Here is a 26,708-nt window from a genome sequence, read left to right on the forward strand (position 1 = left end):
GAGTGTGTACTGAACTCCAAAAGCAATAGCTAGAGAGGCCTAATTACTAAGTGTGACTTGGGAGGGATAGTTGGGGTTTAGAATACAATACCACATAATGAGAGGAAGTGAGAAATGAGCAGGGTGAGGAAGAAAGGAAAAGGAATATTAAAGCAGTGTTTACACATTGTCAGGTACAGGGGGTCCCTATATCAAGTGGATTTGCTTAATTGTTTTCTTTGTTACAAGAGAGGAGTTGATCTGGAGGTTGGGGCAAGGTTTTCCCTCCCATAAATAACTGAGAGGTGATGAAACCTCCTCTTCACTCCCTAACCCACCAACTATGTCATAGATCAGAGAAACACAGATTTACAGCTTGAAGGAAATGTAGAAACCATCTTGCCCCTCTTTTTCTTGATAAGGAAATAAGAGTCTTACTAAATTATTTGACCACATTGACAACAAGAAGTATAAATGACACCAGTCTGACTCCAAATCTATTATCTTTTCCATCATACTATATGCACATATAATATGAGGGAGGACTTGATAACTGCCTCATTTAAAAAAAAAAAAAAAAAGGTCCCCAAAGAGGGAGAAGCAGAAAAAAGGGGGATGTTTTTTCTCAGGTATCCCAAGTGAAGTGAAATAGGCAAAGTACATCAGACACATGTAAGGAGCCATAGACTCTAAGTGGGTCGAAGACCTTTTTTCCCTGCCCATCCCCCCCAATCCAATCCAAGATAAAGCAAAGCTCTCAACAATTGCACATTGGGAGTTTTCGCTGATATTGTTATCAGCTGTCTGGAAGGCTGGAGCCTTTGGAAGAATTACAAGAGCAGCAATGATCTTCTTGGTTTGTGGAGGGTGGGGTGCTCAAGAGGGTCTCTGCTTTCTGATATTCCTCAAAGCTTCTCAGTCTTCTACACCCCCAATAACTCTGGCTCTCTCCAGCTCTTCACCATTTCATCTGATACCTTTTTTCTCCTTTTCCCCACTTATTTGCCAAAGATTTTTAGTTCTGGGGAAGTCCCATTGATCTAGTGTTTATATTGGAATCTACAAGTGGCCTCCAAGACCATCTAGTTCAACCCCTTCATTTTACAGATGAAACTGAATCACAGAAAAGTGAAATAACTAAATCATGCAAGTAGTAAGAGGTGGAATTTGAATCCAGATCTTCTTTCCAATTCACCACAGAGATAGCTCTTTCTGTGAAATGGGAAACTTATAATTTCATTAACAAAAGAACTCCCTAATGAAAAGAGTCTATCAATGAAGCTTGACCCCTTATCTGAAACTTACAGTCTTAGAGAGCCTCCTAGAATACTGGGAGATTGTGACTTGACCAAGGTCACACAATACAGTGGCATGGCAAAGACAGAACCCTAACCCAGAGCTGCCTAGCCTAACATCAGCTCTCTATGACATCATACTATGAGAAAGGAAGTAATTCAGTTTCTCTTAGTTTCCAATGTCCTAAGCATCTGATAAGGGGACTGAGAAAGGAATGAGATCCTGTCCACACAAAGAGTTTCATGATAATCATGTTTGATACTAAAAAAAAGTACATGGAAGTTTTTGAATCATCTAATTTGATCTTTTCACCCCTTTGTGAGGACTATAGGTATTATTGTACCCATTTCACAGATGAGGAAATTGAGGCTGGAGTACTGAAGTGACCTATAATTACACAGTGCAGAGAGGGGAAATCTGATTCCAGAGAAATAGTGTGACTTACAGAATGAAAAATCGGGAAGACCTGAGTTCAAATTCCATCTCTGTGTATACTATCCATGTTATCACTAACAATCACTTAAAATCCCTCAGTTTACTTATATACCAAGTAAATATTCCTTCCTGCACTAAACTTATGCTCATAGGATCATAAAATAATCACCAGCCTTTATACAGCCTTGAAAGTTTCCAAAGTACTTTATATATATTATCTCATTTGAACTTCACAACAACTCTGGAAGGTAGATGCTATTACTATTATTATCCTAATTTTACAGATGAGGAAAAATGTGTGATTAAGAGACAGAGAGACAGAGAGAGACAGGGAGAGATTAAGTGACTTATTCAGGATCACATAGGTAGTAAGTATCTTCAACCAGATTTAAACTCAGGTTTTCTTGACTCCACTTCCAATACTCTATCCATTGGGCCATATGATTCTGTGATCTCGCTGAGTTCTGAAAGTTCAATCCTCTAAGTACCATTCCGTGTTTCAGTCTGAGTACATAGAAATTGTTACCATTTCTTTCTTCCTCTCCTACAATCCTGAAGCAAGATCTCAGTGATGAAAATTCAAGAATAAATCTAACGAGGGAGGATTTCAGTAGCAATGGCAAATGGTTTCTGGCAACCTTATCCAAACTTCTTCAGTTCTTCATACTATTCTCCCTGGCTAAAACAGGAAGGAAAAGTAACTTCAAGATTGTTGAAAAACAGGCTCAAGTCAGTGTTGAGCAGTTCTTGAATGAAGAGAAGGGGGAAAAAAGAATTGGGATAGCTTATCTATAACCACAAATCATCTAGAGAAGTCTAAAGAACAGCAGGATGGCTTCAATCTCTGGAGCCCCCATTCAAATGCCAATGTTGACATATGCAAACACTCCATATGGCTCCAACTACTTCATGATTCAGGCGATGGCCCATGGGAAAGCCTTGCATGATTACAGCCTTTCATCTGGTGAGCTCCTTAAAGGTCCCTGTGATTTTCACTTGATTATCTCCTTTTGATTAAAAAAAAAGGCATTGACTTCCAAGCAGCTGAGGAAAAAGGGATGGCAAAATGTTTTTGAATAGACCATTTCAGGAGCAATTGAGTTCATACTGTAGGTGTTACTGGTCCTGGAGTGAAGAATATCTCAATCCACATCTAAACTGAGACATTTTAAAGTTATGAGACCCTGGGAGAGTCATTTAACCTATTTGCCACAATTGAGTCAAATATAACATGAGGATAAGTAACAGGGTTATTGTGAGGATCAAATGAGATAATATCTGTAAAATGCTTAGTACAATACCTGTCACATAGTAGGCTCTCGATAAATACTTATTCCTCTCTCTCCCTCTCCCCTCATTTATTTCAGCTCTGTATCATACATGTAAAAACAATGGAGGGAATAAACACATTAGATTTCCTCAAAGAAGAGAGATAAAGCTACCTAGAAAGAGGGGAGAGAAAAGAAGGAGCAGCGAAAGCATCATTAAATTGAGCATGCCCTCTGATCAAGTCATAGATGCCATTACTAGGGCTATAACCCAAAGAGAACAAATAAAGTTAAATTATATAGCAAGAAGCAGAACCAATATCTGAATAGAGGTGCCTTAGCGCTAAAGCCAAGGTTGTTATGCAAATATTTTTAATATGCATAAAAATGTACACATATGTACAAAAATATTTACAGCAGACTTTTTGTGGTGACAAAAAACTGAAGGCCTAAGTAGATGCTCATCTGGGGAATGGCTAACAAAATTAGTCTATAAGTATGAGACATGATATATGGATATAATGTATTACATATCATTATCCTGCAAGAAATAAGGAAAGGGACAGATTTAGAAAAACCTTGGAAGACTTGTATGAACAAATGCCAAATAAAGTGAGTAGAAACAGAACAACAAGTTATATAGTCACCACATATAAAGAAAAGCAGCTTTTGTAAATTTAAGACCTCTCATCAGTGGAATGACCAATCATGACTCCAGGGGATCAGCAATGAGCCATTCTACATCCCACCTCAACCCTTTTAACAGAGAGGTAGAATCATTTTTGGACAGAACCAATGCAGGAATTTGTTTTGCTTGAGTATGCATGTTTGCTACAACAGCTTTGTTTTTATTTTCTTTTTTTTCCCCAATGGTGGAGACAAGTGGGAGAAGCATTTGCTTATTAATTGATATCAAAACAACAACAACAACAACAACAACAACTAAAAATAAACTATAAATAAACAAAAGGAAAGTTTTAAAAATCTAGGACAGAGTGGAGCAAGGGCAGGTAACTAGTGCTGTTACTGCTGAATAGTTTTTCAGTCATGTTGGACTCTTCTTGAGTCCATCTGGGAATTTCTTGGGAAAAATACTGGAGTGTTTGCTATTTCCTCCTTTAGCTCATTTTACAGATAAGGAATCTAAGACAAACAGGATTAAGTGATGTCTGGATTCATAGTTATAGTAAGTGTCTGAGGTCAGATTTGAACTCAAATCCTTCTGACTGGCCATTCCAGGACTGGCCACTCTATTCAGTACACCATCTAGCAAGAACTAAATTATTCTGGGGGCAAGGTAGGACAGCAAGTTCAGGCAGACCCCACTTAACATCACTAATTGATTCTACAAAGTATGGTATTAAGTAAAGAAATGATAGAGAAAACTGTCAGTTTCCCAGGAACAATATTATAGATGGGTGATTAGCTGAAAATCCTTAAAGCAGGATTTTGCAACTTTTCAATAGAATTTAGACATAATTTAAGGCTGTTATTGTGAAGTGAGATGATTTCATGCCTGCAGAGATGATAGAGAAGATTCAAGGAAGAGAAGATTGTTAAAAAGTCCTTTCAGATCATTTACCCCAAGTTTCTCATTCTTCACAAGAGGAAACTGATACATAACCCTCCCCCCCCCAAAAAAAAAAAAAGAAATTGGAAACAACTATGATCCCATAGCTTGTTAAGTATCAGACTTGGGACTGGATCACAGATACAGGCCCTCAAATGGCATCTATCACCCATAACATGAGACCTGGATCTCTGATGTCATTGGAATGGGGAATGAAAGTGGGGATACTCTACCAATGCCAATATATCAAATTAGCTGCTTAAAGCCCAAGGTCTCCTGGTTTATAAATACATGTCAGAGGCAGGGACCTGAACTCAGATGGACCCAGAGGCTAGATTGCTATCCATGAAGACATCAACCATATTAGGTAGTCAATGCTTACAGATTGAATAATGGACCCCCTGCCTAAAGCCTTTCCCGCTGCACCAAAGGAGATATAGTCTCTGTTGTGTCTCCTTGGCAAATCTTTCTAAAGGTCTCTATTTCCATTTGGAAAAGCACAGATGCATAAAGCATGATCGTGAAAACTCATGTGTATTATAGATGTCTGAGAGACACAGATACATCTAACCTACTTCAACATTTCACCACTTCCTTCTGAGATAGCAGAAAAGTCAAATTCTAAATGAGGAATTCATAATGTGAAGTCCACCAGCTTTCAAAAAAATTATTTTGTTAACTATTTTTGGTTTACATTGTAAAGCCTGGACCAGGCTTTGAACCTCTATTTGCCTTTGTTTCCTCATCTGCAAAAATGAAAACTGTAATAGCATCTACCTCACAGGATTTGGGGGAGGATCAAATGAGATAATATGTAAAAAGTGCTTTGCAAAGTTTGAAAAGCTGTACAAACACTTGTTTTTATTACTATTTGTATGTATTTAAAAACATGTTTCTGAAAAGAAGTCCACGGGCTTCTATGGAATGTATTGTCAGAAACATCCAGGACCCCCACAGAGGTTAAGAAAACCCTGCTCTTGAATCTTAGAATCATAGAACTTGAAAGAATCCTAGCCTTTGGCTCTTTTTTTTTTTTTTTAAGGACATCTGTTTTCTCCTTAAAATTCTCCAGATAGGAATATGCTACAATTTCCCTTTGTTGTCACCTTCAGTATTCTATCATGGACAGTAAAGAAATTAACCCTTGGGTCTCAACACCATATTTCTGTTTTAATTTGGGCCTCATCTCATCTGATGCTATGCATCAACATGGATGACAAACATTAGCACTGCCTGGCAGTGTAAAGAGTAGAAGCAGAAAATCTGGGTTCAAATTTCACCTGTCTGATTTTGGGCAAGGCCTCAGTTTCTTTATATGTAAAATGAAGTGTTTAGATTAGTTCCCATTTAGTGGTTCACAAACACACAGGGACGATAGTCTAAGACGATTGCTCTAAATATTCTTTAATAACATCGTAAGCAATAAAAAATTGGGAAATATTATTTGTAGTATATTAAATTATCCCAGGGGTTATCCCAGGGGCTCTTACAGTTCTAAATTTCTGATTCAAAATTACCTAAAGTCCCTAGACCTCAGTTTCTTCATCTGTAAAAGAGTGGATTGGACTACATATGCCCCTGAAGATCCTTTCCAACTCTAAACCTATCATCCTTCTTAAAGAAAGCTAATTGTAACTTCTTAGTCTCCTCAGTTTAAGGAGGTAAGACTCCTTAAAGTCTCCTCAGTAAGGTAAGTCTCCTAAGGTAAGTCTCAGTGAGGTAAGTCTCCTCAGTTTAAGGAGGTAAGTTGCTAAGAAGGTAAAACATTTCAACCTCAGGGAATAAGTAACAAATGATGGGTGGTGGGAGATGGATATGTGCTAGTCACTCGTGATTCTGTGCCCACTCATCTCTCTGCACCCTGAAAATTAAGAATGTAGCTTACTTTGTGCAATGGCCATGACTCCTGAGAGAGGTGCCATGATGAGGTTTTGAGATTGCTGGGGATTGTGGTGGGAAAGGCTGTGGATGTTCGTCAGGGTGCTGACTGGGGGCAAGCCCCCTCCTGAGACGGAGATCTGCCAAAAGAGAGAAGAGAACAACATGACCGGAGGAAGAAGAGGATGCAAAACAAAATTCAACTTTATGCTTCAACTCAGTATCCTTCACTTTCGATTTTATTGAGTCATCTTGCCTAAGAGCTCTTGTTCCCACTGCAATGGTTGGCATCTCATATCTGCTCTGACGGAAACCTTAACCCCAAGCCTTAGAATTCTGTAGGAGTGATATTGAGGAAATAGAATGGTGTGGGATGACAAAAATAATTAAATGAAGGAAATCATTATATTGTGGTTGAGAGTGGAGAAGAGGAGAAACAGGACAGCCAAATGAATGAATGAAAAGGCATCATTTACATGTTTACTATTTTTTAATCACTGAGGATGAAAATACAGTCCCTGCCCCCTAATAGAGTATCCAAGGGGAATTCCTAACTCTGGCTGTTGCAAAGAGTAGGGCAAGCTTGCTGGGCATTTACAGCACCCAGCTAGTCTGTCACTAGCAGTCATTGCCACTTCTTAAAGATTTTGCCCCTAACTTGCAATAAAATCCATTTCTTTTTAATCTTCATTATTAAAAAAAAAAAAAAAGTCTACCTAGGCTGGGGATACAGAGGGGAAAGCACCAAAATTTAAGAGATTTATAGCTATCGTTAAAAGCATAAAATTATTTCCCCATTAAATTCAATAAATATATATTAAACACCAGCATGCTTTATAGAGAGAGGCTTAGCCTTAGAAATTACACCCGAAGTTGTAATTCTACTTATGATAAATAAATTTGTATGACTGTATGGGCAGTCATTTAATCTCTTTAAAAGGGAAAAGAGAACAAGAATTTATTAAGCACCTACTATGTGATACACACTGTGTTAAGTGTTTACAAATATTTTCTTTGATCTTAAAACAGCCTAGTAAAATAAGTGCTATTATTATCCTCATTTTATAGGTAAGAAAACTGAGTCCAAGACACTCTAATTGACTTGCTCAGTGTATTATACAATTAAGTGTTTGACAGAGCATTCAAATTCAGGTTTCTTTCAACTCTAAGTCCCGAGTTTTATTTAGTATATCATCTAAGTTCACTCCCATACATCTAGGTACCTCTTTTCTGAAGATGGTCTTTCCACACCAGGAAGTAGCTAGCCCAGTGAAATCACAGGCCTGGACCACAAATAAGCATTTAGAATTGGAGATACAAAGGCAAACATGAAAACCTGACACTAATTTATTTTCAGCTTCAAGAACTTACAAATGTAAGTCTAATGTAATGTCTAGTAAAATTATTAGACTTTCTTAAAGTTTGGCTCTTTAAATTTAGTGAATTGGGTGAGGGAGAAACATGTTCCCCTTCTGAACACATATTCCCACTTCTGACCCTAAGATTACTGACCCATAGACATCTCCCCCAAGCCTCATGTTTCTTTTAATTTCCTCATAATTTGCTACCTTGACCTCAAATTTTTCTCCATTCCCACTTCACTAAAGCAATATAATCATACTCATTTTTATTCATTGGCATGGCAATGGTGAAAATGCCAAAAAAGCACATCCTTTTTCTTTCTTTCTCTCTTGTATTCCTATAGCCCTGTGGATTGGGTTGAAAAGTTCAAATACTTTTTTTTTCAAGGAAAAAAAACAATACTGGGGCAGCTAGGTAATGCAGTGACTAGAGCACCAGCCCCGAAGTAAGGAGAATCTGAGTTCAAATTTGATCTCAGACACTTAATACTTCCTATTTGTGTGACTCTGGGCAAGTCACTTAACCCCAATTGCCTCAGGGGAAAAAACACGTGACAATTTTTCTAAGTATTTTGTATAAATTTACATATATGTGTATGCATATATAATTACACCTAAAGTAACATGTGTGTGTGTGTACACCTGTATGTATACAGACATTGCTTTCCTTAAAGGATTACAAGCTTCCTAAAATCAAGAATATTCATTCTTTGTGTTCCCATCACCATAAGACAGCATTTGGCATATAAGGGAGAGGAGAAAGACCTATAATTTCACTGGCACCAAGAGTTCCCAGATGAAGGGGTTCCCTGTTCCAATGCAGATCAATACATTCATTTCAAGTTTTATTCTTAGACAGTTGATTAAACAATAAAGAGGTTAATCAATTTGCCCAGGTTTACACAACTATCATGTGTCAGAGGAAACACTTGAACTCAAGTCTTCAAGGTTGCAAGGTTAGCTCTCTATCCATTATACTACATTGTCTCACATAATAAATTCTTACTGGTTGATTGATTGGTTTCACCAATGATGATGTGAAGAAATTTTGATACCAAACTGGTTGGAGAATGTGACTAGAAGTCAGCCAGCATCTTTTCTGGGAACTCTTATTATGGAGAGTTCTGAAGTTCAGAGGTGACACACCATTTGTATCAAGCAAGCTATTGTATGCCAATGCTGCCATTCCAGCCAAGCCAGTGGTTTCCAAGGTTAAGTTAAGAAAATGGAAAAAAAAATCAAAACAGGTTTGTGTTTTTAAATTGAGCATCAAGAAATGAGCTCGTGGTCACATGACTCAGAAAGAATTCTGACCACATCAAACAAGAGAGAACCAGCCTGTTTGCCAGACTTGTTTTTGAAATGGCAGTCATAAAATACACACACACACACACACACACACACACACACCAATAACCTGTTCCAGGACTGGACCAGTTAAGTAGCATAGTCCTTTGAGAAAGTCAAGGAAGGGACAAAAGAGTTCCTGGGATTTTTCTGCCTTTTTTTTTTTTTTTTTTTTTTTTTTTTTTTTTGAGGAATGGAAGAGGAACACACATATATATGTGTATAAATATATATACTCTATGTGTGTGTGTGTGTGTGTGTGTGTGTGTGTCTTATGCTGGATCTAAGAGCTGGAATACCTGCCTGTACAATTGCCTCTGTTCCTGCTAATGTAAAAGTATAATTTCCTCTCCCAGTTTCTATTTGCTAATTGTGTTGATGGGAGTCCATCAACTGCTAAAGTAAACTGCTAAAGAAAACAATTGAGTTTTTTGGATATTTGGGAGATACTTAGCACTCTCCCCCCCCCCCCCCCCAAATACTCCCCAGGATAACCTGATCGGCTGCCTTGCCACAGGTCACAAGGAAGACTGACTAGCCAAGGCTGGATCAATACAAATCAGTGTTCCCTTTGGGAATACACAAAGGATCTGTGATTTTGTCAACACTGGAAGCTCCTTCCTCCAGTGCAAATCCTCTATGACTTAGTAGCCAATTCCTAGGGAACCTCCTGGGGTACAGAGGTTAAGTCACTTGGCTGGAGTCACATAGCTAGTGTCACAGATAGGATTTGAGATGAGAGAGGGAAACAAGCAAGTTGATAGTTTGGGTCTTGATCCACTATATTTATCTTCTTGGGTGGAAAAATGAGGTTCAAAAAACATCTGCAAACCTCAAGGTAAAGGTTCTTTGGGATACTCAAGAGACTCGGAAAAAGTCAATTCAACTGAAAAATTAAATCTTTCCCATGTGACCTCAATGAGACCAAACTGGGTCTTAGCTAGTGGGGATTTTGGTCCCAATAGGACCAAACAGAAATTCTAAGGATTGGATTTTGTATCAATCCCGTAATAGTTTTGATTTACAGGTACAAGGGTCTTTTTTAAGAGATGAATTCTATCCATGGCATAGGTTAAAAGAACTAGGGAAGGGAAAGGCACAGGGAAGGTGGGGCAGGAAACACCCTTGCATTTTCCTTGAAGAGCACTCAGCTGGGGAAAGCAGCCCTCAGTTCCCTGAAACTAGTACTGGCTAAGCCTGCTCAAGCCAACAGAAACCACATGCTGTTTTTCCTTCAGGAAGCCAGGCAGCCAATCACCTGTGACCTGCCCTTCCTGTGTTGCCTACACAACCTAAGCATCAAGGTCTGGTGTGGCATAGGGACTTGGATGCCCCTCCCATTCTTCTCAGGTGCTCAGTTGAAGAGGCCCGAACCTTTAGGGAGTGTGCTCCAGCCCCGCCTCCATTGTGAAAACTAGCACCTCTGCATGATCTCACAAGCAGAGCATGATCCAAAGAATAAAATTTCCACTTCCGACCAAGTTTCATAAGTATCATGATGCTATTCATTCTTCCTTGCTCTTTAAGACCTGTGTGGATTTTTTAATCACTTAGAAATTCGGATCGGTTTCATTTCAATTGTAGGAAAAGATTAGAATGATATATCTGTATGCATCTTATATCCTCTTTCATCTTCCTGGATAGTGTGTAAGGCCCTTGGGGTCAGGGATAATTTTATTTATTGTTTTTTATCCTTAGCACCATAATGTGTAGCATATAGTAGAAACTCAAAAAAGTTTTTTTGAATTGAATCAAATAGGTAAAGTTTAAAGTACAAGAAGGTCTGCTTGATGAGGGGATGTCTCCAGCAATTTTGTTTCAGGTGTAATTGGGCTGTTGGATGGTGACAGAAACTATTGAAAATTTCATCCAACAGCCCAATTTTAGAAGTGTCTTCTGACCATCATCTGTGGCCTAGTTCTAAATCCCAATCTGCTCCATGCTTAATAGCAAGGAGGAAACAAACAGAAGAAGGGGGGAAGGGATGAGATGGGAGGGGAAAGAGGGCAATAGGGAAATGATTCATGATGAAATGCTTTCGGGTACGAACTCCTGACTTTAGAGCATTTAAAAAAAAAAGGAAAGAAAGAAAAGGGGGGGGGGGGAAGGAGCCAACCACCCCATGAACGAGTTTTATCAATGTGAATGTCATCAGCAGCAAAAGACAAACAGTGTCCCACCCACTGTGTTCCTTTATGAGGCATTCAATCAATAAAATGAGAGCAGCTCTCTGTCAGATTTATTGGCTGGGTTCAAACTGAACACTTCTTCCACCAGCCAAAGACAGGGTCACACAGCACTGCCTTTCCGTTCCAACTGTGAACAGCCCCTGATTTTTTTTTCTGGGGTTACAATGCTTCATTGTTTAAGGTAGGCCTTGTGAGAAGTCCTGTTTGTTTTGCCTCTTATCTTATCAGCTCCCACTGCTACAATGGCCCAGGTGTACTCACCAATTTACCATCAGGTGAGAGGAGACTGTGGCCGGGGTCCAGGCCTGCTGGAGAAACCTGCTGGAGAACCGACTGGCTGGTCACCATGGCGCTGTTGCCATGATGGTTGATTGTGGAGGAGGAAGTGACCTCATTATTTCCTGGCTGGCTGTATCTCACTCCTGCAAGACAACATGAGCCCAAGTGATGGGTCATTAGAATGACCTCTAGAAATACAAAATATCTGACTTAATGATCTCCACTCTTGTTTTCAGAGGTTTCCCTGAGAGGAAAACAAAGCCAATACACTCCCATCCCAAAACTTTTGGTAACCTTCCTACGAGGTCACAGAGTAGAGCCATGATGTTCGTTTGGGGTCAGCATCTTGTTGCATCTATGCCCTTTCCTTAGGTTGTAGGAGATTTGGAAGGAACTTCCAAATTTGCTTGGTGCTAAGACCCAAGGGTTCATTTCTTTACTGTCAGTGATAGAATACTGAAGGGGACAACAAAGGGAAATTGTAGCATATTCCTATCTGGAGAATTTTAAGGAGAAAACTGATGTCCTTAAAAAAAAAAAAAAGAGCCAAATTTGGTATTCTCCTTAGTCAGAATACACTTCTTTGTGGCTTTCTAATCCTTAGTCAGCACTTCCCATGTTTTCCCTTTGAAATTACCCCCATATCAGAGATATGCTAGTAAATATTTCACAATCAATTGAGGGGAAGAGAATATTGCACATATAATACTTTATTTAATCTTAATTTAATTTAATTTTTTAAATTTTAATCTACATTATTTAATTTTTCTCTATCACTTTCTTAAACCTAGACAAGAAAAAAAATCAATAAATCAAGCCGTGATTTATAGCATGTACTGATTTTCATGGTAAATTTTCATGTTGAAAATTTAACAATCAGTCCTTAAATCAGTTCATGCTACCTCCTGCTTTAATTTGCCCTAAATATATATTTTGCACATAGATAGAAGTTTATGCATTATCTCCCCCTTTATAATGTGAGCTGCTTAAAGGGAAGAACATTTCTTTTTTTATTGTCAGAATTTAGCAGAGTACCAGGCACACAGCAGACATTTGATAATGCTTGTTGACTTGATTTGTTGACTGACAGTCTCTTTTTGGAAGTCCTCAACCCTGGGAAGCATCTTAGTCATTTTTTGGTGGGAGAGGAAGGAAGGATCCATTTCACTGACAGGAGAAAGCTTAGTGGGAAGCCAGGTATGTGACCCACGCAAAGATCATAACAGAGTCCATGTCAAAGTTCTCAAACCTGTGTGTATCCCTTCTCCATTCCAAACTCTGTCTTAGTCTGTCCACTCCTTGGTTTGGCCAAAGAAGGATGTCAAGACAGAGATGAGGCTGCAACTGTGTCTTTAACTCTAAAATTTACACACCTTAATGAGGTTCTTAATTTGCTGACTTCTGGGTCATGAGGGGGGGAAGGGCTACTCAAATTGGGGATGGTTAGTTATCCACTGTGACTGAGTCTATAAATGCTCAGAAGCTCTTCAAGAAGGAGGAGTAAAGCATAGACTGTTCGCCATTTCCCTACTTAACATAATTGCTTGAGGAAACCCGAGTTGAGGATGCCCCTCTCTATCCCAAGGAAGGAAAAAGGTTACTTACTGGACTGAAACCTAGCTGATGATGAATCTGATCTATAATCTGAATACAGATCAGATTCATCATCATCTAGTTTTCAACCCAGTATTCAGGTTATGGGTGTCAAGACTTGCCTGAGAAAGGAAAGAGTAGAGTTGAAAGCTGTAATAGTCCAAGACTGACCTCACCAAAGGCACAGAACCTACAGCAAAACTCAAACCTCCCATTGCCTCTTCAGAGGATGAGGAAAAAACATTTCATTAGAGCAGGGTTTTTTAACCTAAGGCTTGTGAACTTGAACTTGCATTTTTAAAAATAATTTCATAAGTGTTCAAATATCAATATTTACAAGCCTATATAATCTGTGCATCTAAAAACCTACTGAAAAGAGATCCAGGGGTTTACCAGACTAACATCATCCTAAAAAGAGGCCCATGAAATAAAAAAGATTAAGAACCTCTGAATCATAATCATTGAGAATTTGACCTAACTATGCACACTAGAAAAACCAAGTGGATGAAGATTCCTATGGACCTGACAATACTATGCACTTGAATAGACAAACTATTTCTATATCTCACTATATCTATAATTACATCTATCTATATTTTAGACTGATACTATAAATGAACAATGAATTTAAGACCAACACAGAACAGACAGAAAAGAAGGCTGAATTGAACCACAAAATTCTTCTGATTATTCCCTATCTCTCTCTACAACATAGCTACATCTTTCTACTTTCTGATGTAGTTTTCCCCATAGTGTTCAGGAAAGTTATTTGATTTCCCTAGTACTTAGTTTATTTATCTCTAACATGAGAGTTCTAGATTAGATGATTTCTAAGATCCCTTTTAATACTTAATTTCTTTGTCTACAACATGAGAGTTGTAGATTAGATTATTTCTAAGGTCCCTTCCAACTTGAAGATCCTTCTAAAAAATCTGTGCACCTTTGGATCAGTCTTTTATCTTCCTTAAATCTCACTTTCTTTGTCCAGAGAGTTATGAGATTGGATCAAATCTTAATTTGTGGTCTGTAAACTCATTTTAAAGAATATCTGATGTTTGTATTCCACTATAATTTGTTTCCTTTGTTACCCTGTATATTTTATTTTATGCATTAAAAAGCATCACTATGAGAAAAAATTAAAAGGCTTCATTCAATTGGCAAGGTAAGATTTGAATTCAAGGCTTCCTGCCTCCAAACACAGTCTAGGCACTACACCAAATTAGCCAGCTGCCAAAGGAGACCACCACACAAAAGAGGTTAAAATGACTGGATTCGATAATTGCCAGGGTCATTTTCAGTTCTAATTCCCATAACTCTGATGCCAGTTCTAGTTTGTCATTTCCAGCTCAGCTATTATCTAAGATAGTTGCCCAACTGGAGTGAGCAGCACAGTGGTGATCAGAAAGCAAATACCCTGCCATGCCAAACTGCATACTCTTTTGTGTGTAGTGAATAAGGTCCCAGATTTTAAATCAGGAAGACCTGAGTTCAAATCCCATTTCAGATACTCACTAGTTGTCTGACCTCAGGCAAATCACTTAATCTCTGGGCCTCAGTTTCCTCATATAATGAGGTTGGACTCTTGTCTTCTGTGGTCCCTTGCAGCTCTAAATCTGTAATCCAATCTTTGAAAAAGTCTTCTTCCTTGGTATGGCAAGCACAGGAAAGTAACAAAAGATGACCAATATAATGGGAAAGCAGTACACTATAGAAATAGCCCAAAACTGAAAGTAGTCAGGAGACTACTTTCTGATCCTGTCACTCCCTGTGAGATTTTGGGCAAATCATTGACATTTACTAGAGCTCATTTCCTCATCTGTAAAGTGACAGAGTTTTAATTGTCTCTAAGTTCCTTCCCCACTCTAAACCTGTAATCCTATTAAATTATAAGGAATAACAGCTCCCCAAAGAATCCTGAGAACTTCTGCTATTTGGTCCTTTAAAATTCCTGCTACTCCTCATCTGCCCTTCCCATTTTTCAGAAATATCCTTCCTTTTGTGTCCTCTCTCTCTCTCTCTCTCTCTCTCTCTCTCTCTCTCTCTCTCTCTCTCTCTCTCTCCCCCATCCCCATTGCTCTGACAAGCTGTTTGCCTCCCCACGATGCTTTGCTCTGGAGTGAGTGGTGACAGCACTGGGAGCCAGGCATGTTTCCACCTCCCAGCCTGTCTGCATCATCGATTCAGTCTCAAGTCAAACACAGCCTCTCAATTTAATCTATTTAGTTTGGCTGAAAGAAGAGAGCCAGCCCTTTGCTGATCAAATATGGGTCATGAGTAGGCTTCTTCCCTGCCACAGGCTACAGAATTATTTATTTTAAAATAATTAACCAAGGGTATCCACAGGAAACAAAAGCCTTCTTTACAAGGAATCCCTGGTGAGACATACACAAGGGCCATTTATTAGAAACAAAGCAACTGGCCTAAGGGATAAAGTATCAATAATAACAATAATCCCAATACCCTCATCTCAGGTTCTTAGAGAGTTTTGAGACTGACAAAGCCCTTTCTGGGATGGCTGGCTGAAGTACTTATGTTGTGATTCCCAGTTTTTCCATGAACTTGCTGAGTAATCTTAAGTGAGTTACTGTCGCTCTGAGATCTTTTCTATAAAGATGGTAAGCAGGTGGTCCTATAGCTCCTGGCCCCAAAGAGGCACCATCAAGGAATATGTGATTGACACTGAAGAAGTGTGGGAGATAGGCAGAGCATGAAAAAGGTGCAAGGAGGAGACTGCTGCTCATCTTCCAGGTCTATGTTTATCTTCAACCTCCAGTCAGTCAGTAAACATTTATTAAGCACATGCAATGTGCTAAGCACTCTAGAGAAACTTCCTTCATAAGCTCTCCATTAAGCAGTCCAGGGCCCTAAAGGATCCTTGCCATTGCTTACATAAACCAGTATAGCAAAGGTTGGTGAAGAAGGGCAGCACATAGAACAGGGAGTATTTGTGGTAACAGAGAGGGTGGAGAGAAATATTGGTTAGAACAAGATGAAACAAAACTATCTGGCACTCCACAGACCTAGAAAGCATTTGAAGGGAGGGCAATACAGAAACATGATGGTTTAATCCATAAAGCATAATCCATTATGACTAGTCTACCAAAGAGTACCAGAAGGGTCTTAGAAGCTACTGAAAAGAACTTGGGCAACATCTTGCCTTCTCCCTCCTAACAATGCAATTTTCTATTAAATTCAATTCAATAAACATTTTTTTAAGCACTTACTAAGTACCAGACATTGTGCTAGGCACTGGAAATTATGAATTAGAAAAAGAAAGACATTCCTGCCCTCAGGGAGTATGATATTAATAAATGAATTCGTGAATTAAAACATGAATTAATGTTGCTGGTATTATAAGATAGTATTATAGGGTGAGAGAAACCTGGAAGCTCATCTAGTCGGGGCTTCTTAAACTTTTCCATTCATCTCCCCTTTTCACTCAAGAAAGTTATATAGTTATGTAAAATAGGTATACAAATCATACATCTACGGATAATAAATCATAATTTTACAACTCCCACATTCAGTTACCAGGTTTGATATGGGGTCATAACTCACAATTTAAGAAGCTGGGCTCTAGTCCACCCACATCCCTCTCCCTCCACACCCTCCAATAAAGAAACTCAGGCCTATAGCTGAAATGACTTGCAGTCACTCAGGAAATAAATAATACAGCGCGAATTTGACTCCAAATCTAGTGGATTTTCCTATTATATTTTGCTGCTTCATAGGGATGAGAGCAGATGTGGACTTGGTGGGGCAAAAGAGGCTTCAAGATGCCAATTCGTGCCCATGACACTTACTACTCCCAAACCTGTGACCACTGTAATAATAACTGGGTGCATTTAAGGCACTACAGAGGTTGTCAGTGCATTATAGTTCGCAAAAGTGTTTGTCTACCTTTGAAAAGTCCCTTGTCCTTTTCAAAACTCAGATTGTTTGCTTTCTCCTAAGAGAAAACTTCAGACTCCCCCTAGCTGTTAAGACTTTCTCCCTCTTTAAATGATCATAGACATACACATGTACATCCCTTTCCCTCCATCTTGTACAGTGGTCCTCAAAGACCACAGTTGGGGTCTCTGAAACCCTTTCATAGGGTCTACAAATTCAAAATTATTTTTTATTTCTAATATAGTAAATAGCTATAAATATAACCCATGTGAACAAAAACTCTTTGAACACATCCTCGATGGTTTTTTTAACAACATGAAGATATTGAGAACAAAAGTTTGAGAACTACTGATCTATTATTAGAATGCAAATTCCTTAAGGGCAGGGATTATTTTTCATTATTTATATCCCCAGCACCTAGGACAGTATATCATTCACAGTAGGTACTCAATGAATGCTTGTCAGAATGGACTGAATCCTCACAACAACTATGGGAAGTAGGGAATAGAGTTACTATTCTCCATTTTATAGATAAGAAAGTGAGCTTCTGGGAGGCTAACAGATTTTCCTATGGTCAGATATAGAATAAGCAATCATCAGAGGCAAAATTGAATCCAGAACCTCCTCTTCCAAATTCAATGCTCTATGCCAACACTGCTGCTCACTATATAGCATTCCTTATTGAGGTCACTATCTCTTTTTTGTCCAAATAACGCATGGCTACTATATTGCATTGTTAGGTCCCCACCTGGCCCCTGGAAAATGAATTACAATTTATTTTAAGGGTTTCAGAATTTGTAGAGAAAAATGACCATTTATTTGGTAACTAACGTTTAAGTTAAGTGAACCTCAAATACCCATGTTTTCAAATTAGGAGGAACAAGAGGCATGTTTATGAGAGTGCTGGAGCCCAGTGGATGTTTTGGCAGAGACAATCACTGAATTTTCAGCATGAGCATTTATTTATACCTCTAGAAATTGTTAAATTCTATAAATCAGAACTTGATTTCTAGACTTAAGAAAGTGATGGAGAAAATCTCAATAATGCAAATTAAACTTTAAAAATGTAAGCTTTTCCCCTTAAGATATATTTACCAATGTGCCCCTGCAAAGAAAGCTAATATATCTAGTTCAAAGTGGTTTAAAGAAATTAATATACCTAGGAGCTTCAAGCCTCCAGTTTTCTAATTTAATTCAATCCAATTTGGCTGAAAGATGCCTGTGGAAACCAAGGTCCAAAAAGGTTTCACAGCTCTGGATCACACAGTTAATAAATGTCTGTGGCAGGATCCATACCAAGTCTTCCTGAATCCAAGTCCAGCATTCTATTCCCCATGGCCTTTCAATGACAGTAAGTCTAGAACTCTACTTGGACTAAGAACAGATGGAGGAACAGGTCAGGGATTCCTAGGGCTCAGCTCCACTAATCACAGGGCACTGTGGGAGCCCAGGCTTCTCCACAGAATTCACACACATATACACACATTCATACTCATACATTCACACACATATACACTCATATACTCACATATACATACACACACTGGTATGCACATACACACTCATACATGCACACACACATATACACATTCTCCCTCCTTTTTTGTCTGTCTCTTTGTGTGTGTCTGTCTGACTCTCTCTGTCTCTGTCTTTCTGTCTCCATATTTCTCTGTGTGTCTATCTCTGTCTCTCTCTCTCTGTCTCTCTCTCTCTCTCCCTCCCTCCCTCTCTCCCTTCCTCCCCTTCCTCTCTCCCCCTTTTTTCCCTCTCTTTCTTTCTCCCTCTCTCCTTTTCTCCCCTCCTCTCTCTACCTTCTCCTCTTCCTCCTCCTTTCTCTCTGTCTATCTGCCCCCCAAAACCCTTCCAAGAGCCTATGGATCAGAATAGATGACCTGGGGTCTGGAGACTGCCCTTGGAATCTCCCTGGGATGCCTTTTGCCCCTTGTCATTTCAAAACCAATCTCCCATCCCTGATAATGCAGGAATGTTCCTGGGGCAGGTGGACCTTTGCCAGTTCAAGTGAGCGTCCCAACCACGAAGAGAGTAAACATTACTCAACAGGCTGGGACACTGTCACACACATTTTTTTTTTCTGTGTTCCTAACCTCATGCAGAGTACAGCATAGCTACTGCGGAGTCAGAAAGTCAGGGAATTCAAGCCCTGGGAGTTGAGCGGATGGCCAGGAATGCTTTTCCAAAAATGAAATAACAGAGTCCATAAATTATGATCAGCTTGTGTTTTCTTTCTCATAGAGTCAAAATATAGTGTATATGTGGAGGTGGAGGTGGCGGGGAAGGGTTCCTCCTCCGGCTTGTCTTTGACCAGCCTACAGAGAAAACAATCCATACAACAAATTCTCAATTCACTTCATGGGAATCACTTTTACTTGGGAAGGTCTAGAGAGAAATACACAGGGACAGAAAGTGAGATAGAGAGATTGAGAAGAAACAAAAACAAAACAAAACAAAAAGATCGAGACAAAACCAGAGAGCCTGAGAGAATGAGAGAACAAGAGAGAAACACCAGAACTCTCATTCTGTCAAGTGAGACTTGAGGTTTTTGAACAAATGAGTAGCATGTAAGCTCCGTGAGGGGAGAGGCAGTTTTTGTCTTTGTTTTCCCAGTGCCTAACACTCAACTTTGAACCTGGGTGATTATTTAATGAATCGAGTACTGCATTTCTATATGGCAGTTCTGTGAAGAAAGAAATCCAGAGAACTGCAAGTCTCTATAACTCATGCTCTTAGCATCTTTTTTTTTTAAATATAACTTAGATCTCCTAATTGGTCTTCCTGCCTCCTATCTTTCCAATCTGTTCTCCCTGCTGCTGCCAGCAAATCTGAACATGTCACTATCCTACTGAAAAAAAATCGGCATTGCCTCCTTCTTGCCACGGGATAAGTCACAAGATCCTCAGATCAGCATTTCAAGCTCCCCACAAACTGACTCCCCCCAGCTTCTCAATCTTATTTCCTATTACTTCCCTTCATATATTCCCCATTCTAGTCGAACTGCCTCCTCAGTGGGTCCCACCCAAAATATTCTATCTCCCACTTCCATACATTTTCCAAGGGTGGTCCTTTATCCTTGGAATTCCTTCCTTCTATTACGATCCCAAGCTTCCTTTAAACAAGACCTTTTTACACACACACACACACACACACACACACAATTTTCATGCTTTATCCTCTCTCAAATTCCTTTAAATTGACTTTGCATTTTCTTATCTTTATACATGCTTTGTTTCCCACTCCCCTTATGAAAGCTATTTTTCAACTCTGTTTCCTCAGTGCTTTGACATAGTAGGTGTTTATATGCAATTGTTGAATAAATGTTTGTTGGATTGTATTGACATTTGATTTGCTGTTTCTTCTCTGTAAAACTAGGATATTCCTTGCAGTTATGATTATTTCCTTCCCTCCAGGAACAAGAACCGAATGTGTGTTTGCAAAAGGTTTAGAAGATTAAAAATCTCCTAGCCTTGGGAGCAAAAGCTGTCTGAAAGATAAAAGCAGTTCAAACACTGGGCCAGTTCCAGTTCCCAAACCCTTTTCTAACTGCAATGGCACATTGAGGGAGGAGACAGCCAGCTCCTGAGAGGGGAAGCATATACAGACCTGCAGAGACTTTAAACATTCTTGACTCAAGGGCAAAAGTTGAATGATACTTAAGGAAGCACACAAACTGGTTTTCTCATAAAAATCAAAGCAAATGTTACCAATGAGAGAGGATAAAGAGTCTCCCATCAACAGTGTCTTGGCTGTGAACAGAAGCCAGCGTGCACCATGCACCTGGGAAATAAAAATCTCTTATTCATGACGGTTAAAGGAGGTTTCCTCCCCCCCCCCCCCTCCTTCTTCAACACACTTTGTTCTCAACAGACTCTTGGTTTCTGTAGCACTGAATGTAAACATTGAATTGTTGCAAATGAACACCTCAGTCTAGCAAAAGAATAAGCGGAAAAATGCAAGTGAAAACATTGCTAAAAGCTTGTTGGAAGCTGATGAATTGTGGCCAATTGCAGGACCAGAAGACAGATGACACATATCTCCTTGCTGTCAGTGAAAAGATGGGGGGAACTACTGGTGAGGATGATGGTATGCACTATCACATGTAATTGCAGGGTCAGTGGGTTTTGCTGAATTGTTGTGTTGGATTTTTTTGGTTGTTGTTACAAGACAATGCTATTTTGTCATTGTCATTGAGTAGCTACAATGAAAAGTTTCATCTTAAGCAACAAGTGCTTAAGAATATACAGTGTTTCCTATTTAATTGATACGTTACTGCTTGCCTTCTCAAGGGATGGGAAAGAGATGAAAGAATGAGAATTTGGAACTCAAAATTTAAAAAAATGAAAGTTAAAAGTTTTAAGGTAATTGGGAAATATTTAACCAAATAAACAAATATATATGTGTGTTATACATATGTATGTGTATACACCCACACATGGATTTTCTTTGCAAAAGCAGGAGAAATATGGGCATGGGAAAAGTGAATGTAGCATGACATTTTTTAAACTAACATTACTTTTGTAGAACTTTCCTTCTTTCTCTTTCTTTAATACTTTTTTGAAGAAATGGTCTCTGGAAGGGTATATTGGGGAAAAGAAATAAAGAAATGTTGGTGATGTTAAAACTAAAGATAACAATAAACATTTTTAAAGGATGGATGGTATTCTTTCCATTAACAGTGACTGGGGTTTTGTTTTGTTTTGTTTGTTTTTGTTGGGGGAAAGGGGATGTTGTTTATTTGCTTTTTACAGTTTGGGATGGATGCTTAGGGAAGATCAGAGTTCTATTTGAAAGTAGATTTAAGGAACAGAAGAAAGATGACGGTTTTCTAAGAGTCATTTAACATCACTGGAAATTCCTGGGTAGTTCCTTGCAACTTGTACCTTGCAAGCACCTTGCAATAGACCCAAGGTTTCATGAAGCTCCCCAAAGCCTTTTTGTCTCCCAGTTATGTATCAATGGATAGAATAACCCCAGAATAACCCAGAATAGCTCTGACTCAGGGTTCCAAGCCTAGGCATTTTTGGTCCATTATGATGAATGGTTGCAATGAGGATGGTGTTTTGATCTACATTCTAAATTCCAGGAAACCTTGTAAGGACCAGAAAGCAGCCACAAAAAAGAGATTTTTTAAAAATAGAAACAAAAAGGAAGGAGACAATAGTGTACAGAACTGTATTTGGGAGTCAGGGAGAGCTAAGTATGAATCTTCTGATGCTTTCTAGTGGTATATTATAAGGAAGCCACTTAAGATTATGAATTTTGAGCTGGGAAGGCCCTTAGAGACCATTTATTTCAATCTTCTTATTTTACAGATGAGGAAACTGAGGCCCAGAGTTATGAGGTTACCTGTTCAATATCTCACAGATAGCATATTCAAACCTAGATCTTCTCACTGAACTATTAAGCATCTCTGAGCCTCTGAGCCAGTTTCATTGTCTATAAAATGGAGCATAATACCACTTTCAGGTCATCTCTCTCAGGGCCATTATTGGGAGTACCAAACGAAATACCATATATAAAAAATTTATAAACCTTAAAGGATTGTGCAAATGAGTCATTACTAGTAAATGGACATGGAATCAGAGCTCCTCCATCTAGAATAATAATGCTTATACTATCTACCTCATGGGCTTTCTGTAAGGAGCAAATGAGATAATAAATGGTAAAAAAAAAAATGCTTTGTAAATATAAAGTGCTACAAAATGAGTTTCATAACAAATCACAAAAATATTCTAATATCTGGCTTTTATATAGTACTTTAGTTTTCAAAAACACTTTACAATATCTTATTTGATTCTCACAATAGTCCTGTTAGGGTAGATCTATAGTAATATTTAATAAATGAGGAAACTGAGGCAGACATCATTTAAGTGACTTGCAAAGGTTTACACAACTAGTTTCTGAGATCTTATGGGAATCCTGAATCCAAGTCCAGCACTGTGGACTGAGCCCTCTAGCTATCATATTTATGGCAAAGCTAATAATAATATTTTCTCTTTGCCCAATGCAAATTTCCATCACTGACCCTTTGCCTCCTTAATTTTTTGGTGGCCGAATTAAGTCTAATGCTAATAAGCACTGAAAATTATTGTTTAAAGGAATTCAAAAGCACCAGATACATCCCTCTGAGGTAATACCAACTTATCTTTGCCATATATCCATTATGGCACCTTGGAAAAGTAGCTTTACTTCTGGAGTCCTTAGTTCTTCATATATAAAATGAGGAGATTGGGCCAAATGGCATTTAAGACCCCTTACAGCTTTAAATGTATAGGTTCATGATCTGAGCAACAGTTTCATTTAGCAGTTTAGGAACCCCTTGGGTTGGACCAAGTAGTTCACACTCTTAACTAATTGATTATGTGTTATGAGACTCATTTTGCTACTAGGTATGAGACCTATTTTGTAGCACACAGTCCAGTGGATAGAGCACCAACTTTGGAATCAGGAAGAGTCATTTTTCTAAGTCAAATCTGACTTCAGACTCTTACAAGCTATGTTACCCCAGACAAATCACTTCACCCTGTCTGCCTCAGTTTCCTCATCTGTAATTTGAGCTGGAAAAAGAAATGGCAATGCCTTCTGGTATCTTTGCCAAAAAAACCCTCAAAAGGGGTCATGAAGAGTCAAACATGACTGAACAACAACAACAAGCGATAAAAAATGGCCCGGTTATGTTCCAAACCTATTTTTCCTCTGTGGCAACAAGGATGTGCATGTTTAAAGCACCATAGGTCCTTTGTTCAGTGATCTGAAACCATCGTGATCATGTGCACAGTAATTTGATGGTCGATCAGTGAATATTAAATTACACTGGAGTTCACAATACAATTTTCAAGATTTATTGGAAGGGTTTTGCAGTGTAAAAAAATTCTGCAAGGAATCACTGATCTAGGTTCAAACCTCAGCTCTAATACTTACTAATCTCCCTAAGATTCAGTTTCCTCATCTGCAAAATAAGATTTTGAGCTTTAATTCTGTGATTCTCTAGACTAGATGGGCCAGTAGGGATTCCTACAAGGCTTATGGGTTGCTATAAAGAGTCAATATGGACTTTGAAGGTCTTCTGGCCATTTCATAAGAGGCAATATGCTTTACTTAAGGTCATACAGCTACTAATGGCAGAACCAGGATATAAACCAAAATTCCAACTCTAGACAGAATGTTCTTTTCATTGTAAGTTTACAATGAAGACTTTTTTTTTTCAAAGCAATGGGTAGAAGATAAGGGGTGCAAATTTGCAGAATTTGGCTTTGGGGACTTGAAAATCATACCAGCACCCTAAGAACAGAAAGACAACATCAAACAATGAAAAAGGCATGGGATTTGCGGTCACTGGGCTTGACTTCTAATCCCAGTTCTGCTGATAATTATGTGATCTTAGCTTAATCATTACACCCTATAAACATTAGGTTTTGTAAAATAAAGGAGTTAGACTCAGGTCTCTTCCAAATATAAATTTAGTAGCGTATGGAGGAAAGGGGGATAGTGTAAAAGACTACCTCTGGAGGTCAGCACAGATGAAGCACAGAAAAGATGAAGAATCAATCAATTAACTGGGAGTGGCCCAGACAGGCCAATAGAACAGCCTAAATGCTTTCTTTTCAGATGATGACTGGCTAAGAATGAGAAGAAGAAAACAGTTGAGTTTGTCGCTGCTGTGAGGGCTGTATAGAAAATACTGTGCAGCCCAATAAACCACAGTCTGGGCCCCAATGTCCTTGCCTTCAAGCCATGCTGGCCTGGTCTTTTGAAAGAACTCCTGCACAACCCTGCTGTCTTACCCTGGGCTGGGGACAAAAGTGACTGTGCTTGGCTGGAACACAGGACAATGATGGTGCTTTCAGTTTGTCTAGGAAAAAGGGTGAAGACCATAAAGTTTCGTGAAGACTGAGCTAAGAGGAGCCCAAACAAGAGTCAGGTCCAATATAAACAGACATCTATATTGTGACGGAAGAGCTAATAAAATCCTCTGAGAAAAGAGGTTTCCATCTCTGTGGCCTATTCACAATGATCCCTAGGCTCGATCACATTGGGAGACAATGCTTCAAGAACAGTGTCTTAAGCTAGAGCCCCCAGAAGTCAGCAGAGTCACCCCGTGGGGGGATTGTCCCTTCACCCTAGGGCCTCTTTGAAAGGTTCCCTGAGTGATGTTCCTCCTCCACTCCCACCCCCCAATCATCATCATCATCATCGTCGTCGTCATCATCATCATCATCATCAATCATTATTTATTGGCTGGGACTGAGGTCTGGGATTAGGGGCAATACTAAAGCATGGACCCTAGAGCACAGAGGCTTGTGCCATTAGAAGGCCTTGGAACCCTTCATGCAGCTAGGAGATTTCTCTAAAAGCTTTGGAGAGAAGGATCCTATATGAAGAACCCAGCAATGTAGATTTAAAGCAGCTTGGTATTATAGTGGATAGAGTACTGGACCTAGAAACAGGAAGATCTGGCTCAGAGATGTATTAGATTTAACTCCTAGGTAAATCATTTAATCTCACAGTCTTAAGGACTTTGTAAAATGGAGCTAATAATAGTATCTACCTCACAAGGTTGTTGTGAGGATCAAATAATATGTAAAGAACTTTACAAATCTCAAAATTTTTAGTTATTACTTAGGACTGGAAAGTATTTCAGGGTCATAGAGCCAGAGGAAGATCAGATAAGCCTCAAGGAACCTCAGAAGCCATCAAGTAAAAACCCTTCATTTAACAGATGGGAAAACTAAGATCTGGAAGAGAGAAGTGATTTTGTCCAAGAACATAACAGATAATAAGTAGCAGAGCAAGCATTCAAAGCTAGGGTTCTAAGTCCACATCCAGAATTCCTCCCTTTCTCCCTTCCACTATACTGACAATCAGCATTCCCGGAAAAGACTAAGAGAAGGTCATTTGTTTAAGTCCTCAAAGATGGAAGGGGGGGAAAGCCAATATCAGAACACTAAGTACTGTCCTGATATTCCTTTTAAATTCCTTTTTAAAAACTTTTTGGTCCAGCATGATGAGCCTCCTTCTTGTTCCTCAGCTCCATTCTCTATGCCTTTGTCATTCTTCCCACCTAGAATGCCCTCCCTCCTTACCCCTTCTCATAGAATCACTAGTTTTTACCTAAGCTCCACTCAAGTAACTCCTCAATGATGCCCTTTCCATTCCTAGCTGTCAGTGCCTCCTTCTATTCTAAATATTTTCTTATACTAATCTTGTATGTTGTTTTTCTCAAATAAAATAGAATGTTCCTAGGGCCAGGAATTTTTTCTTTTGTCTCTGTATCCCCAACACCTAATATAGTGTCTGAGGCAGAGTGGATTAATAAATGCTTCCTAGACCCTTAATTGCCCAAGAGAGATTTTGGGAGAAGCAAAATGACTAAAAAAGTACATTAAAACATTTAGTAGGAGGCTATTGTACTGGCTGCAATCTTGCCACAACTAAATGAAGAGGTAGTGGGAAGGGGTAGGTTCCAAGATACTGGTCACCCTGCCTTTCAGTGACTTTCACCACTATGATGGAATTCGGAACTTTGCAAAATTTTCAATTGCATTTGCAGAGAATTTTACAAATTTGATCTCACTGGACCTTCACAACCATCCTTGGAAGTCAGGGC

General features: G+C 39.0%; 1 protein-coding gene across 5 annotated transcripts in view; it reads right to left on the reverse strand.

The window, feature by feature from the left end:
• Positions 1-26,708, reverse strand: part of HNF1B (HNF1 homeobox B) — an 89,942-nt gene that overhangs the window by 27,500 nt on the left and 35,734 nt on the right. For 4 of the 5 annotated variants that reach the window (XM_031967567.1, XM_031967566.1, XM_031967565.1 and 1 more), the window contains exons 5-6: positions 11,585-11,745; positions 6,434-6,566 (exon numbers count right to left, since the gene is read on the reverse strand). In XM_031967567.1, coding sequence (XP_031823427.1) covers positions 6,434-6,566; positions 11,585-11,745 — 294 coding nt within the window. Of the gene's footprint in view, positions 1-3,041; positions 3,080-6,433; positions 6,567-11,584; positions 11,746-26,708 lie in introns of those variants that run through there. The other variant, XM_031967568.1, reaches the window with a different exon arrangement.

Source organism: Sarcophilus harrisii, chromosome 4 (assembly GCF_902635505.1).
Source record: "Sarcophilus harrisii chromosome 4, mSarHar1.11, whole genome shotgun sequence".
NCBI classification, from domain to species: domain Eukaryota; kingdom Metazoa; phylum Chordata; class Mammalia; order Dasyuromorphia; family Dasyuridae; genus Sarcophilus; species Sarcophilus harrisii.